The sequence below is a fragment of the Sceloporus undulatus genome, chromosome 5 (genome assembly GCF_019175285.1).
Source record: "Sceloporus undulatus isolate JIND9_A2432 ecotype Alabama chromosome 5, SceUnd_v1.1, whole genome shotgun sequence".
In the NCBI taxonomy this organism is placed as follows: domain Eukaryota; kingdom Metazoa; phylum Chordata; class Lepidosauria; order Squamata; family Phrynosomatidae; genus Sceloporus; species Sceloporus undulatus.
In genome coordinates this window covers 61,319,414-61,334,545 of record NC_056526.1, presented here as the reverse complement: position 1 = coordinate 61,334,545, position 15,132 = coordinate 61,319,414, and the positions used below count along the sequence as shown (strand labels likewise).

Below are 15,132 nucleotides of genomic sequence, written 5' to 3'. Positions count from 1 at the left end.
CAGCCTACTCTGTCCTCCCACTACCCAAACTAACCTGCTGCCTTCAGATATAGAGGAGGATACTGTCTTGGATTCAACCGCCAAGACAGTCAGCTTTAATATATAAAGTGGGAGGAGATACCATCTTTTTTTCTTTTGACCACACAAGATCTTTTGGCAGCAGCACAAGGTCTAATCTACACTGCAAAAAAAAATTCAGCTTGACACCATTCCAACTGCTATGGCTCAATCCTATAGAATCCTGAGATTTGTAGTTTATTGTGGTACCAGATCTTTCTGAAAGAAATATATCTTGCAAAATTACAATTCCAAGAATTCCTTATCATTGAGACATGGCAGTGAAAGCAATACCAATCTGCTTTATTACTTCAGCGCAGATTAGATCCTAGGCAATTAGAGCCTTCTTAGACTTGTTACACAAGATCTGTAAGAAACACTTGTTTCAATGCTGGAGCAACAGGATGCTTTAACATTTTGTCATAGAGCCTTCCTACAAAATCTGGGATTTGTAGTTTTACTGTTGTAACTTTGAACGTTTTGCTAGACAGCTGTAGAGTAGATTGCTCTAATAACTCACCACTCTAAATAAGCTAGTTTGCTATTTTCAGAACTCTTTTGAAAGACACTTCTTTTTATTTGCCGACTCAGATATTAGTTCATCTAATAAGTACCTGGTAATGACAACCTTCTAGTAAACAGGTTATTCTTCAGTGCATCATTATAATTTAATGTTATGCAATCTATGCACCTCTCACTAGTCTCTAATAATTAACTGGCAGATTATCAAGCCATTCCACTTGTTAAGAGAAAACAGCCCACGAAAAATAATTAACAAGGTCACAGTTATACAGAATGAGGAAAAGAATGCATCTTGTATCATCCAATTATGTCCACCTTATTCAACCAGGAGGCATTTGAGACACACCATTATAGATGTGATGATCAAGGTACAAGTTCTCTCAAATACACAGCTTGAAAAGATACTCTACAGAAGATTAAAACGAAATGAAAAAGCAGCCCACAACTCAGGGGTTTTAAGATGACGTTCTGGGGCACAGAGCATCATCCTACAGCAGCTGAATCAAGAATGACTTCTTCATGTCAATAGGTTCAATCTTTTTAACTGTAAATGTCCACACTCTACATAAAAAGGAACATTGTCACAGTATAGCTGTATTCTCTATAAACCTATAGCATCAAGGTTAAATATTTGTGCCTATACCGTACTAGTAGAGTAAGTGTTATTTGTAGATCTTCTAAACTGTGGCAAAGTCATAAATCAAATGTAGACTGTAACCAAGAAATTAGAAGAAGACTAGGACCTGGAATGGCTGTTATGAAGGAACTAGGTAAGATCCTCAAGTGTAAAGCTACATCACTGAATATCAAGTCAGAAATTTCTGATTTCTACATACAGAATGCTGGACAGTGACCAAAACTGGCAGGAACACAATAAACTAATTGGAGGTGTGCTGTTACAGGAAAGTTCTACAGATACCATGGAGGGCCAAAAAGACAAATAAATGGATTGAGAGCAAAATAAACCTGAACTATTATGACAACAAAAATGACTAAACTGTACTTTGAACCTGATTCTACAAGGTCTAGCCTCCCTGCATCCCACTCCTTTTGATATCAAGGTGATATTAAAAGGGATATTTAGAGCATGTAGCCACAAGGGCACCTCCGTGATGGAAACTAGCCTTATCATATAAGGAGATCCAGGAGGCTCAGCATGGGGGAGCTCAATAGCATGTAGCCAAGGATAGATTGACCAAGATTAGAATCTGCATTATGAATTCACTGATAAGAGTGATGGTGGGTGATAGACCTTGTGTTTATAAGTGAACAGAAACCCAAGTACACTTCCCTCTAGGAGCAATACTCCCCTGTCCAAGGACATTTGCACCGATTGTCCAGCCATTCATAACTTGCCTTCTAAATGGACTGGCTGGCCCTTGTGGTCTCTTCCAACTCTACGATTCTATGATTCTTCTCCCCTGGAAGCTCCCAAACTCTGTCCCAAGAGAGGGTTTGCCCTGTAAATATGCCTTTTCAGGCACCGACAGTTCAGTCTTGTCTGCGGTCAGACACTCTGTGTGCATGTTTGACCCCTCAGCATTGCGGCCCATAATCATAAGGCAGCTTGCTGAGCTACTTCTCTTCCCGGTATTCCCCGACTGGAGCGCTGCGTCTGGAATCAGTACAGTATTTACCTCTGCAACCCCTTCAGTTGCTGTTGGTTAACATCTTTGACTTTTTTAGTCCTTGAACATGTTCATGAGTGAATATATTTGCATGGATTGTGATTATTATTTTTGACTAATAAAATAAACTATTTTGTAGTCTTTTGAGGGTTTTTTGGGCTATGTGGCCATGTTCTAGAAACGTTTGTTCCTGACGTTTTGCTAGCATCTGCGGCTGACATATTCAGAGAATGCTGGCATGGAAAAGAGTTGGATACACACACACACACACACACACACACACACACACACAGTGTGACTCTGGGTAGGGAGAAGTGATTTCTATATTAATCTGTGTATTTGTTGTTGATGGCAGGGCCTCAGGGTGGGAGGATATGCAAAGAGGATTAGTGTCTGCTAATTGGTGATAATTGTCTGCAGGTAAAGACCCTGACCTTCCCTCTTTCCATTGCTCAAGCCCTCTTGGCTGATTTTGAATTCCCCTATTTGAATATTAATTGTGGGTGCCCCCCCCCACTGGAACTTGGCATTTTGGGTAACAGACATATCATGAAACATGACTCATTAGAAAAGATGGTAATGCTTGATAAAGCCATTAGGAAGACCACACTACAGCTGGATAGATTCAATCAAAAAAGCTACAGCCCAGGGCTTACAGGACCTGAGCAATGATGTCAATGGAGAATTTGAAAGACACACTCATTCCTTCTACTGAAACCAAGATTATACCTGCTGTATCTACAGAATTAATGCAGTTTGACAACATTTTAACTGCTATGACTCTATCTTATACAATCCTGGGATTTGCAGTTTGTAGCTGATAGACTAGGGTGAATACCTCACCAAACTACAAATTATAGGATTCTGTAGAGTACCATCATGGCAAAGTAGTGCCAGACTGCTTTAATTCTGCAGTGTGGATACATCCTTAAAAGCATTTACTTTCTGCTGGACTGAGAAATTTATTATAGTATACAGCAGGCATGGGCAATCTCAGCCCCTAACACAATATTTAGCTCTGGTGAGATCAAATTGTATTGGAGTAGGAATGACTGTAGTAGAAATAAATAAATAAATAAAGACGGGGAAGGGTTACAAAAACAGAGTGATGGAGGGATACAAAAACAGAAATTGGGAAGAAAGTGTACGTCTGGCCCTCCCATGACATAGTTGGTCCTTTCACATTGCACAAGTAGAGAATTATGATTTCACTTTAATTGCCATGGTTGCAACTTATGGGGTTTGTTGTTTGGTGAAAGACTGGAGCTCGCTGGAAGTGAATTACAAATACTCCTCCCTCAACTACACATCCCAGGATTTCATAGGACAGAACCATGGCAGTTAAAGTGGAACCATACCGCTAAATTTGAGTAGAGCGAAAGCACCCAGCATCAGAGGCATGAAGGGCAGTTAGTCCAATCAACTGTCTGGGAGACCTACTTTCATCCCTCTGTGATTGTGGTGAATATTGTGGTACAATACTTCAGAGCAGGGATTGACAGGTTTTGGAGAGCTGGGCCAGCTACTGTCTTGCTTCACAAATGACATATGAGAAATGGTTGCCATGCAGTGCTCCAGAGCCCATCATACTCTAAATGCCTTGCTCTGTGGAGTCCCTAGAGCAAGATATTGTGGGTAGGGTGTCTTAGGTGTGTGGGGGTGTGCATGGCTCTGGGTGTAAGTAATTTGAGCACTGGCACTACTTTCTACTGAGTTTACCTCTCCCCCCCCCCCACAATCTCGATCTCAGTGCCATACAAGAGCCCTGAGGATGCAGTACTTAAATGCAGGTACTGCAGCCACTCACACCAAGGTTGTGAGTTTGATTCCAGGCAGGGCTCCAGAGTCCACCCAGTCTTCTATCCTTTCATAGCTCAGTCAAATGAGTAGCCAGCTTGTTGAGGACAATTGACTTATGTATTGTAAACCGCTTAGGGAATGTTAGTTCACTGATAAACAGTATGGAAATGCACTTGCTATTGCTATATAGATGTTAGCAAAAGGTGATTTCTGCCTCAGGTTGGTAGAAGTGCTTGGGCCACCACTGAAGTGGCGGAAGCTCCATCCACTGGTGGCAAGATGTTCCCATTGGTTTTTCTTCTGAAGAAAAGGTGCTGTAAAAAAACACAAAAGGAAAAAAAAGTGGACCTTCCTTGGCGCTGCCATAAAGCCACTGTACTAACAGTTAAGTGTTTGCACATTGTGAACTGGGATTTTCTTATTTGGTGTACAACCCAGTCCATTTTACTATTCTGCATTATCAGCCCTCTTGTGTATATGTCAAGATATTGGAAGGAAGGGGATCAAAAAATGCTCCCACATTCATATATAAATCTTTAGATCAGGCCCATCTTCAGCATTACTATTTACCACTAGACAGGAATAATGGGGAAATTTGAATATGCATTAAAATAGAGGCTTCACACATATTTTGTTCTATTACAGTTCTTATGGGGCCATATTTTAGCATATTTTTATCCTTTCCTTGGTGAGGAATCATCAAAATTCAAGCCTCAGTTTTAGAGTCGCTCACTTGGAAGTGAGCCTAACTGAAATACAACTTGCTTCAGAGTAGACATGTATAGTATTGCATTGTAAATTGCTTTCAAAGAAGATCTTTAGGCAACACCTGCCATGAAAGAGGGGCCAGGAGAAAGGGAGAAAAAGAATGATGTTAAATGATGCTTCTGAGTTGACAATTAAACATGTATTCCTCATCAAACTTCTGAAATGGATTCTTTTATCGTTTTACTTGGCATTTCTGTTTGGTATTTGCACAGTCATGTCTGATATGGATACCTACGATCACATATTTTCAAAGAATCAGAGGCCACTGTGATTTAGTGAGCAAATCTAATTTAGGATTTTGTGTGTTATTGATTCAGAGAGTTTTATGTCTAACCCAGGAAAAATTAATTTCTTTCAAAACACAGTTAATTATCCCCAAATGCCGATATCAATGCCTGCTACCACATATTCACATCTGGCAACGATGAAGACAAATTAACAATAAGAGTCAGAAAACCTGGCAATTTTGATAAACAAAAGCATGAAAAATCCATTCTGTAGTTAGACCACCAGTGACTGAAGATGGATTAACTTCCTGTCTCCCATACTAATGTGTAAATTAAAGGGGGGAAATTGTACTACAATCTGGATGCCAGGTTCTTGGATGGAGAAGTTCTGATTTTGACTTCACTGGCAAAAGGGGGGCAGGATCTAAGAAGGGGAGAACCTTTTGCTCCAGCCTTATTCTCTAAAAGATGTGGCATATGAAGTTCTGTTCAAACAGCTGCTTCCAATTTTGTATTGAAAATCTGACAACTATATAAATTTGCACCTTCAAAGTGAATCGATTTTTTAAAGAAAAGTCCCACTATGAGTCTTGTAATACTAGCCCACTAAGAGACACATGGGCATGGAGAGACACATATGCTTACACTGCTGACATGAGGATTCACAGCTTTCAGGAGCCCTAGACAAAAACCAGTGAAAACAGATGGGGCCTCTTTTAATCTACTTTTAATTACCCAGAAGTACTGCACTTTGATTTTTAACCAAAGAGATAAAATGCCTTAATCTTTTATTTGGAATGGCAATTATGTCTGGGGAGGGTAGTGGGGCAGGTTTTCAGTTTAAACTTGATCTAGAAATCTGATACTGAATTGTCCAACTTCACTGACAACTTTAGTCTAAGAGCAGATTTATTTCAGAGTGAAAATAAGGAATTGTTTCAATGTGACTTCACATTATTCTTGTCCTCCACGTGCAAAACTAGGTCAGAAATGCTTCTACTGTAGCAGATTTTTTTCCTACACTCCCCCCCCCCCCCCCCGGAATATTGCAGATGAAAAATATAACATCTGTAGCCAAGTAATATCGGAGAGAATTAAAATGGCTTTTAGCAGTTTTGCTTTTGCTTATAAAGGGCAAGATTTCACCCCTCTTCTCCTTTACCAAGCTGAGTGCAAACTACTTTTGCACTTTGTATTCAGTTTGCAGCATCTAACATGAGTTGAGGGCAAAGGGGGAAAGTAGGAGGAGGAAAGATAAGCTGGGACATTTTACAAGCAGTGAAAAAGTGGGACCACAGAGGATTAATCCGGACTTTCCCTGTCTCTGTGTGGGACCAAGAACTGCCTTTCAAAAATTGTAAGGTGATGCTAGGGAAAAATACCTATCTACTTTAAATAATATCCTCAGGGTCATATGAATTGCATTCTTAGCTGCTAACATATGGTATAGAGTCTTTAAGAAATCCTAGAATGATATGCTACAAGCTTGAAGCCAGGCAAATTTCCCAGTCTTCAAAAAAGGTAAAGGGACTGCTTTGAAAACCACTGATTGGCTAGTCCAATTCAGACTGGAAAAAATATTGTAATAGATTATAAAGGACTCCATTTGTAAGACTCTTGGCAGTAAGTAGTAACCAGCATAAACCTTTCAAGGATAGGTCTTGCCAACTAGTCTTTTTTTTAAAAAAAGGGATAGTAGCTGAGTGAATTATGGGCCACTTTTAGGAAAAGATTCTAAATCCAAGAGGGATACCACAGCACCCTGTCCTAGGCTTATTACTCTCCAATGTTTTATCAATGCCATAGATAATGGGGAGGAGATAATTTTTTCTCCCTAAATTCACAAATGAGATAGAACTGAGGGGGCAGTCAAAACCTCAGAAAATAAGAATGCATTTCAAAAGGACCTTGTTAGAATGAGATACTGTATTGACATTAACCAAAAGAAATGCAGCTCTACAATTATATGCCTGAATGTTATCTGGGAAACTGGGGAAGTGTATGAGAGATTTCAAATATGCTTTCTATTTCTCTCCCACCTGCACTCATAGCAGTGGGAGAAATTATGAAGACAAATGTGTTTTATTTTAATAGCTTATATAGAACACAGAATTCTATTTTTATTGACCTAGGATTTGGATAGTCCTGGATCACACTTCTGGTCTGTACATGTGTGGGGGCAGTTATTTAACTGAAATGGAAAGGGGAATTGCAAACTCTGGTCTTTGCCATCAGTTCCAACAGCCAGTGCTCTTGTAAAGCAGACTGCAATCCCCCAAAAGAGTGGGAAACTTGTGACCCTCCAACTACTAGATGGAAATTCCCTTTAGCCTTAGCTAATGCAATGAAATCTGGAAGACTACACATTGCTCAGTCCTAGTCTTTCATGTAGCAGGTTTAGTTCCACCACTTGCATTTGCCAGCATAGGTAGTGGTAAACTAAATTATACAGAATAATATTGCAGTGCTAATTACTAATGTTCAACAGCAATAAAGTATAAATATCACCATGCTAGTTTAAGAAGGAAAGACACTGAACATTAATCAGAAGTGGAACTGCTCCTCCTTTCATACAAACTAGCGGCTTACCGGGACAATTGAATAACATGGTGCCATTTAACTCACAAGTTTTTCATCTACTTGACTTTCTGCTGTTGTGTCATGAAGAAGGTTCAGTTTTCATGCTGATAACCATTTGATATTTTCAATGATTCAGAGCTGGTTCACTGTGTCAATTTATTTTAAATGCAAGCATTTTCTCCTTACATGCGGTTGTTTCCAGACATGTGTTTGCATGAAGAAAAGCAAGTAAATACAAGCAGTATATAGAAATAGCTAGCAGCCATTTCTGCAGTGTAGAAGCAATCTTTCCTGCAGCATTTACTGGAGAACTAGCAGCTGCTTACTGCCAGATCACAAGCAAAATATCTAATTTATAGTATGTGTCAAGGGACAACTTAGGCCTGTGGCAAGTGTCTGTGGAACATTCGTGTAGAAAGATGCCTTGTACTAGGTGACACTATTTATTCCATCTAATAGTGCAATCCTATCCACAACTACCTAATTCAATGTGCCTTATTACTTGGTACAAGACTGTTGCCTAACCTTGTACATGACTAGCTACAATGACCAAAGGTAGGTTGTCTGCAATCTCACTATTTTGAAATAGAAATGTCAGTGACTAAACCTGGGGCCTTTGTACATGATCATTGAAACGAGGACCTACCAGAATCCAGCCCCTGATTTTTCACTGGAAGGGATGAAGAGTACACAGCTGGTGGACTGTTTGGCTTAGCAGCACTTTGGAAATGACAAATCAAAGAGGATGTATCATCACTTCACACATTATTACAGTGCAGCAAAGACTTTCCTGCCCTTGGATGTCTGCACTGAAGATGCCAAACAGGAGACTGTTGGCGTGTAGGTGTTTTCAGGCAATTTCAATACATGGAAATCTCAGAGCAATAGTTTTTTTTCAATTGAGCATCATAAAAAGATTAATACAATCCATACTTTCTCTATTTGGTGATTAAGAAAATATATGAAAAGGGAATGTGGACATGTTGTCCTCAGTTCAAGGAATTCATTGCTTGCAGTTTAAAGCCACTTGACTGAAGCTGGTATATGCTGGTGGGATTGCTAACATTTGGGAGTAGTGTTCCCTGTTGCTAATTTTGCTTTGAGAACTGTGATACATATTGGTGGTTGGGGATGAATCATATGTAGCACCTGGGGTAGCAATAATGAAATCTACAGGGAGCAAAAAAATTTACAAGTAGATTTGTGCATAGTGCTGATACCCTGCTATGGCTTATTCACTATACTGCAGATGACTTGACCAAGGGGAGGCAGAGAAATCACCTTTTCATTTTTCTGAACAGAAACCTGTCCTTTTAATAATAATAATAATATAGATCTTTGTGAACAGAGAGAAGTCAAACTTTTTAAAAGTGATATGCAAATACAACCATGTCATAACTTTCAAATGTCCATTAAACACATCTACACACACACACACACGCACGCACGCACACACACTTACTTTACATATATCGGTAGTTGTTTGGAATGCTTTAGCACTCATTGGAATAAAACAGTCTCTCTTAGTAACAAATGCATAGTTATTATTCACACCATTAATTTACAAAAAAAGGTACCATTTGGTTAAAACAAAGCTATAAAATTATTAGAAATATATTCTATAAGGAATGTATAATCCACACAAATGTATAATGTTTTGGAAATAAACCTGTATCCATATAAAATGTATTTCTTTTCTGAATCATAGCTCTATTAAAAAACAAGAATGGAACATCTTTTCTTCCCTTTCCTTTTAAATAATGTCCACTTTGAGGTAGTATATTCCTTTGGTTCATAAAATTTTGGGGGGAGGTTAAGGTGAGTGAGGAAGCTATGTATCCAATTCAAAGGACTGAAAAGTAGGAGTCCTAAAATGTTCAGCTGCCTGCTTGTAAATACATTTGGCATTGTCACCAGCAGGAAACGTCCTGTCCTTTCTATAATCATCCTCAGATTCTGAGTCAAAGTCCAACGACTCGTGAAGATGACTATGGGAGGCTTTTGGTTGCCAAACAGGTGGCTGCTTAGAGCCTGGGAAGGAATCAAGTTGATGCCTCCATATCGGTTTTCCAAAAGTTCCTTAAAGAGACAAAGAGAGAGAGAGAGAGAAATTATTAAATGTTTTCTTTAGAGAAAAAATGTACAAAACCCACTGACCAATGCAAAATATCTAAACAAAAAATTGCGTTTGTGCCTTTATCTCTTGACATACTATAGTTCATGCTGTGTTTAGTAAGAGATGCCTTTGAAAACAACCCCATCTGCCCCAGTCCAAGCCAAGAGATACACAACTTTGAAAGGAGGCTTCTTTTCACATCTCTTTAGCTGGCTGGGAAACTAGGAGCTCAACTGTGTGCTAAATGGGGAAGTTCCCAATGTGGATCTAACAAACTGGGCTGAATAATCATGGAAAGCTGGCTATCTGGCATTCAGTTGTTTGGAGAGACTGCAGGACACAGAGATCAGTTTTGCCTGTAAAACACAGGACAATGTAGTGGAAAGAAAGAGCTAGATTCAAATATATATTTAGGCAGGAAGCTTGTCACATGAGTTTGAGCTACTCAGCCTCGATCAGCCTAACTTATGACACAGTAGAGACTGCTGGTTTGCGGCGGCCTAGGGCCAATTCTACGGTTCCAGAGCACGTGGCACCTGCACGCTCCGGAACCCTAACGCATGATGGTGGCACGATCTTTAGGCACCGCCGTCCACATGGAGCACGTATCGATGACATGTGCACACTGCGTCCAAACAGCATGGCACATGCATGACATTACCATGACACCCTAGGGAGCTTATGGCACCTTGGTGGCGTCAACGGAAGGAGCTGCATTTCGGAGATCCCTTTTGCTGCGGATCGTTGCTGTGGCTGTGCGGTTGCCACAGCAATGATCTAAAGAAGAAAGGGGCAGCCTCAGACTGCCGCTTTCTTCCAGTCTGTATCGGGCCCATTTCAAAGGAAAAAAAATATAATTGAGGTAGCTGTGTTGGCCGTTCATCACAACAAATCACAACAAAATCCAAAACCCACAAGCAGCAATACTTACTGTTTGGTCAACTGGATCTTGGCCAACTCCAAAGCATAAAATACATTATGCAAGCTTTCAAAGTTTCACTGGATTCTTCATCAGGCAATGGTGTTAAAAATAATGATTATGTTAGAGTCACAGGCTTATATTTGATCTGAGAAGTTGTGAGTTAAGATGGTATTGAGGGATTTCAGAGACTCCTTGAGAAATTCAGTGTTCTGCTTAACAAAGGAGCAGTTAGCTTCATGCAGGGCAGGGACATCTGGATCTCAAGAGGTTACTTTTCTATTGCCAATGGGAATTGAAATTAAATTACCTGTTTTTTTATTGTTTTCTCTCTAGTCTTTATATGGCCAATAATGGGAATGGCCTCAGCCTACACTGAAATCCCTCAATACTATATTAACTGACAGCATCTCAGACAGAATTAGCCCTGTGTCTCTAACGTGGTCACCATATTTTTCCTTTATGATTTTGAATATCTTTGATTGATGAAAAAGTCATGTCAAAGAGTAGAAGATAAGATAGGGAGAAGATAATGCTTTATGGTTCTCTGAAACTCTTTGCAGGAAGAGAAAGATTGAAACAGCCTATATGAGATTTCAGTAACTTTATTCATCTAATTGTGCAAATTTGGCTGCTACAGACATACGCTGTTGGACTGGAGGTAACAGCCTAATATAAAAATGATAGTGAAGATAAACAGCTCTACTATGCATTTTCCAGGGACAGATGCAGCTGCTCAATCACCTTTATTTGCTTTGTGCTCCCCATTCACTGGAGCACAGCAGGGAAATCCAACCATTAGTTCATGAATGGGAATCCTGAAGTCCTCCAAATAACATTCCTCACCATGACCTATGCTGGATAAGGCTGCTAGGATCTGCAACCCAACAACACTTGAAGGGTGACATTCAGATCCCTGCTTTATTTAACCAACTTTGGAATAACTTCTAATAAACCTCTCTTTTATTCTATGGATCATCAGTTTTTCTAACTTCATTTTTTTTATCCAAGGAAAAGTAGTTATATTGGCACAACTAATTAAGCAAAACAATCAGTTTGTTGTTCAAAAGCATCATCTGTAGCTTTTAGAGCAAGTAAAGAACATGTGGCATCTATTATTAGTTTATTATTAGCCTACAATACTCATCAGGTCCGGTCAGCAGAGCAAATGGGGTGGGATGAGAGGGGTTGCAGTCCAGGAACATCTGGAGTGTTACACACTCCCATTCCTGCTTTGCAGTATACTCTTATGATGCTTACTCAGAAGCAAATTCTATTATGCTCCATTGGGCTCCCTCTCTATTAAATGCCGTCAGGATTATTAGCTTTTTTTGTTGCTATGTGCCTTCAAGCTGACTCTGATTTATGGTAACTTTGTCATAAGGTTTTCTTACCAAGATTTATTTAGAGGTTTGCCATTGCCTTCCTCTGATAATGAAATGGTGTGACTTGTTCAAGATTACCTAGTGGGTTTCCACAGCTAAGCAGGGATTTGAACTCTGGTTTCCCACAGTCCTAGTCCAACACTTATACCATTACACTACACCTTAATCAACCATTAAAACATACCCATGAAAGTGCCACTTGTAGCACCAGAAGATGATTCTTGATTTCTCTCAAAATGACACACATCCACATTTAAATGTGAAATTTTTGTTCCACTTTCTTCACTTTGGGTGCAAACAGAAGGAAGCAATTTAGTGCTTGGAGTGTGGATTCCAGAAATGCTGATATACTGGTCAAAAGGATCTTCAGGTGGGTGAGGCTGGGGATAGCATTCCTTCCTTTTTAAGCAGCTTGAATCATAAACATCCATACACACTGTTCTTTGCTCTGGAGTGCACCCTTAAATAAAATTAGATGAAACGAGAACCTGATTAGCTTCAGAGAAAAATTCTGGAAACATCCAAAAAGAAAAAAAAGTAAACTATTTAAAAAAACATATACATTACCTGTGTGGTATACTTCAAACACATCTGGTCCACATACATTCCCTTTCAAATATATACTTCCTGACATTCCCAGATAATGGCATAAAAATGGATCTGTTACAGCTTCAATGTCATTTTCACTGCAATTATCCATATGACAAATTCCTTTAAAACAAATATAGGACACATCAGGATGTGCAGAATGTTTGTGTTTGTTAAGTGGAGGGAGGGGAATTTTAGCAATACAGTATTAGCATGCTATGTGGGTAAATCAGAAGATCTAGAACCAAAAGACTGCAGTTACTGCTTTGTTCATTATTCACAAACACTCATTTTCTGGGTATGTACATTTACTTCTCACATGCACAGGATCTTCAACTCGGTACTAAGACCTAGAAGACTGGTAGGAAAAAGTGGCTGCTATACAATCTCTTTTTCCCATGTGTGTCTCAGAGAACCAGTCAGGGAGAACAGCAAACACAGACTTTGCTTTTGGAATGTGGAAGACTTGAAATAGCATTAATCTGGAACAGAGACCTCTGTTTGTTGTTGGAAAAAAGAAAAAAGAAAGAAACAGAACGTCTCTGTCAGCAGCAAGGCCTCAGCTGGCACCCATGCTGAAGGCACTTGGCAGCAATCTACACACTATTAATATCACTGACCAATGTTCTGAAAAACTTGGCTCTAAGTGGGAAATAAAAATGAAATAAAACACAGAACAAGAATCTCCAAGTCATTTCCTGGAAGTGTTTTACATGTGGAAACAAAGTATGAATGTTTACCAACATATGCAGAACCTGTAGTGTCCAACTACATTGCACAATCCCCAAATAAAATGTCCATTAGGCATACTGGCTGAGGAGATGGGATTTGTAGTCTAGCAGGCCCAGAGGGCAAAGGTCAGGAAGGCTGGTCTATCTATCTATCTGTCACTATCTACAATAGACTAGGATTGCTAAAAAAAAAAAAACAAACCATTATTTTTACATTTCAAAACTTTTGGAGGAAGAACTTTTGACCAAGAAATGCAAAATATAAAAATAATCAAATTGCTGTTCCTTAACTGAATTTACCAACTCCAGACTGCATCTGGCATAAAGCTGCATCTGAGAGTTAAGGACAAGAGACATTTCATCCCAGACATCAGTGCTATATATTTCAAAAATTTAGGTTGCAAACCTGTTCACAATTATCTGGGAATAAGTCCCACTGAACATACAACTGGCATGTTAAATACCTACCACTACTGTCCCTTTGCTGTAAAAAGTATCCTCCCATGGAAGGTGATGAAGATGATACAAAGTGATGTTGGCTTCCATTCTCGGATGACCCATATCCATCTTGTCTTTCAGCTAGAGTTCCCTGGGATGACAGATAACTTGGAATATCAGCAGGCAGATTTGTTTCATCTGTGATTAAAGAAACATACATAAAGTATCAGTGTCAAGATTCTTTGCAGTTATTTAAAGCAAACAAGCTAGAGACAGACAGTTTTGAAAAGCAATTCACTCTCCTGAATTAGAGTCAAAAGACAGGATGAAAACGTATGCAGAGTAACCTCAAACATATTTGAGTGTGCTTGTCTTGTGCCAAGTTTCAGTTTACACACCTGTGTTTGTGATGCTACAATCTTCATTTCTTCTCCTTGTGTGGTATATGATGACCACCCACACAAGGGAAGTGCCCACCACACAGCAGACCACAGCTATGATCACAACACCCACAGTGGCCCATCCATCATCATCCAAGGATGGAGCAGCATTCTGAGGAGAGTCACAGGTAGGAGTAGGAATTACACTGAGGCGAATGTTGCCTCTCTCAGTTCCAAGAGTGTTAGACATTTCACATGTGTATTTCCCAGCATCTTCAAAATCTGTGTCCACAATGATGAGCAACTGATTTCCCGCAGCAAAGAAATGTCTCTCTGTCACCACTAAAGTGCTGTCATCTTTGGTCCAGTTCAGTCGTGGTGGAGGACTACCGCCGGCAATACACTGTAAGACTGCAGTTTCTCCTTTCGTTACTGTTCGGTCCAATAAGGGCCGCAAAAATGAAGGTGTTTCTGAAACCAACCAAGCAAAAATATGATTGTTACTTCCAGAAAGTTCTTCCAGAAAGGTTTACCATCAAAGACAAAAGTTTAGAACACCAGATGACATTATATAGTAACATTTCATCTTACCCAATACTGTCAATGTTGCATTTGCAGAGATGCTTCCAGCAGTGTTTTGAGCTGTGCAGCTGTAAACACCAGTATCCTCAATTTTGACATCCACAATAAAGAAAACATCATCCTCAGGCATCACATGCATGCGTCGCTTGCGTGCTGCTGGGAAGTCAGTGCCCCCATCTTTCTGCCAAGCAATCTGGGGCACTGGGTGTCCTACAGCAGCACATTCTAATCGTGCCATTGCTCCAGCACGAATTGTAAGGTCCATGGGCACCTTGGTAAATGAAGGAAGCACTAAAATAGAAGAAATTTAATACCATCAGTTGGTTCCAGAATGCCTATATAGTGTGAGAAGACTCAATGTCCATGTCAATGCATAAAAGACTGTTTTCCACTATTTTCTCAGTTATTCAG

The 15,132-nt window shown here is 39.7% G+C and overlaps 1 protein-coding gene across 1 annotated transcript in view; it reads right to left on the bottom strand.

Annotated features, from left to right (window-relative positions):
* Positions 1-7,742: 7,742 nt before the first annotated feature.
* LRIG3 (leucine rich repeats and immunoglobulin like domains 3) overlaps positions 7,743-15,132 on the bottom strand; it is a 68,226-nt gene continuing 60,836 nt past the window's right edge. Inside the window, exons 14-19 of the mRNA XM_042470418.1 lie at positions 14,731-15,012; positions 14,158-14,610; positions 13,790-13,957; positions 12,570-12,713; positions 12,187-12,462; positions 7,743-9,661 (exon numbers count right to left, since the gene is read on the bottom strand). Of these exons, the coding sequence (XP_042326352.1) occupies positions 9,414-9,661; positions 12,187-12,462; positions 12,570-12,713; positions 13,790-13,957; positions 14,158-14,610; positions 14,731-15,012 (1,571 nt within the window). The 3' untranslated portion in view covers positions 7,743-9,413. The remainder of the gene's footprint in view (positions 9,662-12,186; positions 12,463-12,569; positions 12,714-13,789; positions 13,958-14,157; positions 14,611-14,730; positions 15,013-15,132) is intronic.